Source organism: Octopus bimaculoides, chromosome 27 (assembly GCF_046866305.1).
Source record: "Octopus bimaculoides isolate indiv1 chromosome 27, ASM4686630v1, whole genome shotgun sequence".
In the NCBI taxonomy this organism is placed as follows: Eukaryota; Metazoa; Mollusca; class Cephalopoda; order Octopoda; family Octopodidae; genus Octopus; species Octopus bimaculoides.
In genome coordinates this window covers 6,935,433-6,937,932 of record NC_142954.1, presented here as the reverse complement: position 1 = coordinate 6,937,932, position 2,500 = coordinate 6,935,433, and the positions used below count along the sequence as shown (strand labels likewise).

At 39.3% G+C, this 2,500-nt stretch overlaps 1 protein-coding gene across 1 annotated transcript in view; it reads left to right on the top strand.

The window, feature by feature from the left end:
* The window catches only part of LOC106883177 (uncharacterized), a 114,984-nt gene that overhangs the window by 27,754 nt on the left and 84,730 nt on the right, over positions 1-2,500 (top strand). The window contains exon 7 of the mRNA XM_089343420.1: positions 810-935. Within this exon, the coding sequence (XP_089199546.1) occupies positions 810-935 (126 nt within the window). The remainder of the gene's footprint in view (positions 1-809; positions 936-2,500) is intronic.

Below are 2,500 nucleotides of genomic sequence, written 5' to 3'. Positions count from 1 at the left end.
CTCTCAAGATACTTACACTCTGACGGGTATTCACATTGACATTACACATCCAACGGAGCATACTGGCTTCATTCCTTGCGAGCTTACGTATGTCCTCAGCAGTTACAGCCCATGTTTCACTGCCATGTAGCATGGTTGTTCGTACGCATGCGTCATACAGTCTGCCTTTTACTCTGAGTGAGAGTCCCTTTATGTATATGTATATATGTATATGTATATATATATATGTATATATATGTATATGTATATATGTATATGTATATATGTATATGTATATATGTATATATCTATATATGTATATGTATATATATGTATATGTATATATATATGTATATATATATATATGTGTGTGTGTATATATATATGTATATATATATATATATATATATATATATATATATATATATTCAATGATAGTAATAATAACAATAATCCTTTCTACAATAGGCACAAGGCCTGCAATTGAAGTTAGGGATTGAGATGGACTCAGTGAATTTGGGTTCAGGGGAGGGGAAATGAAGGAAGAGAAACAGGAGTGGGTCAGGGAGCAGGAAGCGGTGATAAAGGACAGTAAAGTTTAGGAGGATAAGGGGTATCATCTACAGTCCCTGAATGTGTTTATCTCAGAAGCTTGATGGGATGCATGTTAAAAGATGAGTTATGAGGAAAAGTTTTGACAATTTTGTCAAAATGAGGTTTTCTCAAGCACAGCATATTGCCATTCATGTTGGCCCCTTGTTATCCCCTCCAAGAAGCTTGGCGTATTCATATACTTATATGTCTGTGTTTGTGTTTTTTTTTTATTACAGCTTGCTTGTATAATGGTAAATATTATCCCCCTGGTATAATCAAGGCTGGAGAGTGTGTGTGCACAGACGAGGGCATAGTGGCCTGTAAAAAGCCTAAACTACCCATGGAACCAAAAGTAAGAACAAGTAAGTAAAATTTTCCAATGAGATTTCTTTCCCCGCAGAATATTCTTCTTTTCTACTCTAGGCACAAGCCCCAAAATTTGATGGGAGCAGCCGATTAGATCAACCCCCAATACACAACTGGTACTTAATTTATCGACCCTGAAAGGAGAAAGGCAAAGTCGACCTCAGCGGAATTTGAACTCAGAACACAGCAGCAGACAAACTACCACTAAGTATTTTGCCTAGCATGCTTTACACCCACAGAATACTAAAGCAGAAACTTGTTGAGTTTCTTCTGTTGTGTCTGGGGAGAGTCAATTTCTTATTGTGCCTTGAAATTTAACACACTCACCGTTAAAATTTCCACTTATTTCTTATTTTTATTTTCCTAAAATTTTGAGTTTATTTCTACAGATTTTCTATAGAATACAGTGTTGACTTAAGCATTGATGTAGTATATTAAAGTTGTATATTAAAGATGATGTAGTATATTAAAGTTGCATAACGAAATACAGTGTCCCTACATGTCATTAAAGAGTAAATCGTGCATAATTTTAGCTGGTTCTTGCTTACAAAACATTGTAGAATATCTTTATTACACACATGTACATTTGAAAGAGTGGAGGCGCAATGGCCCAGTGGTTAGGGCAGCAGACTCGCGGTCATAGGATCGCGGTTTCGATTCCCAGACCAGGCATTGTGAGTGTTTATTGAGCGAAAAACACCTAAGTCCCACGCGGCTCCGGCAGGGGATGGTGGCGAACCCTGCTGTACTCTTTCACTGCAACTTTCTCTCACTCTTACTTCCTGTTTCTGTTGTGCCTGTAATTCAAAGGGTCAGCCTTGTCACACTCTGTATCACGCTGAATATGCCCAAGACCTACGTTAAGGGTACACATGTCTGTGGAATGCTCAGCCACTTGCACGTTAATTTCACGAGCAGGCTGTTCCGTTGATCGGATCAACTGGAACCCTCGACTTTGTAAGTGACGCAGTGCCAACACACATTTGAAAGTATGTTGGTGTATCTCAGACAACATGGTTGGAGTATAGCAAGATAACAGGGTATTGCAGTAGGAGAGGTTACAAAGGTAAAGGAGGGTGGTGAAATAAAATAGAATAAAATTAAATTAAATAAAATAGCATAAAAAGTAGTTGAGCACAAGCGGGTATCACCATCGTTATTATTTAACATCTGTTCTCCATGCTGGCATAGGCTGGAGAGTTAGACAGGAGCTGAGTTTTCCAAAAACATCTTTGTGTATGAGTCAACCTACCTCTTTTAGCAGTAAATTTTCTGAATAATCTGACTTGTATCATTGCCAGTGCGTCTGGACTGGCTCTTGTGCGGGTGGCACATAAAATACACCATTTTGAGTGTGGCTGTTGCCAGTACCGCCTGACTGGCCTTCGTGCGGGTGACACATAAAAGCACCCACTACACTCTCTGAGTGGTTGGCGTTAGGAAGGGCATCCAGCTGTAGAAACTCTGCCAAATCAGATTGGAGCCTGGTGTAGCCATCTGGTTTCACCAGTCTTCAGTCAAACCGTCCAACCCATGCTAGCATGGAAAGCGGACGTTAAAC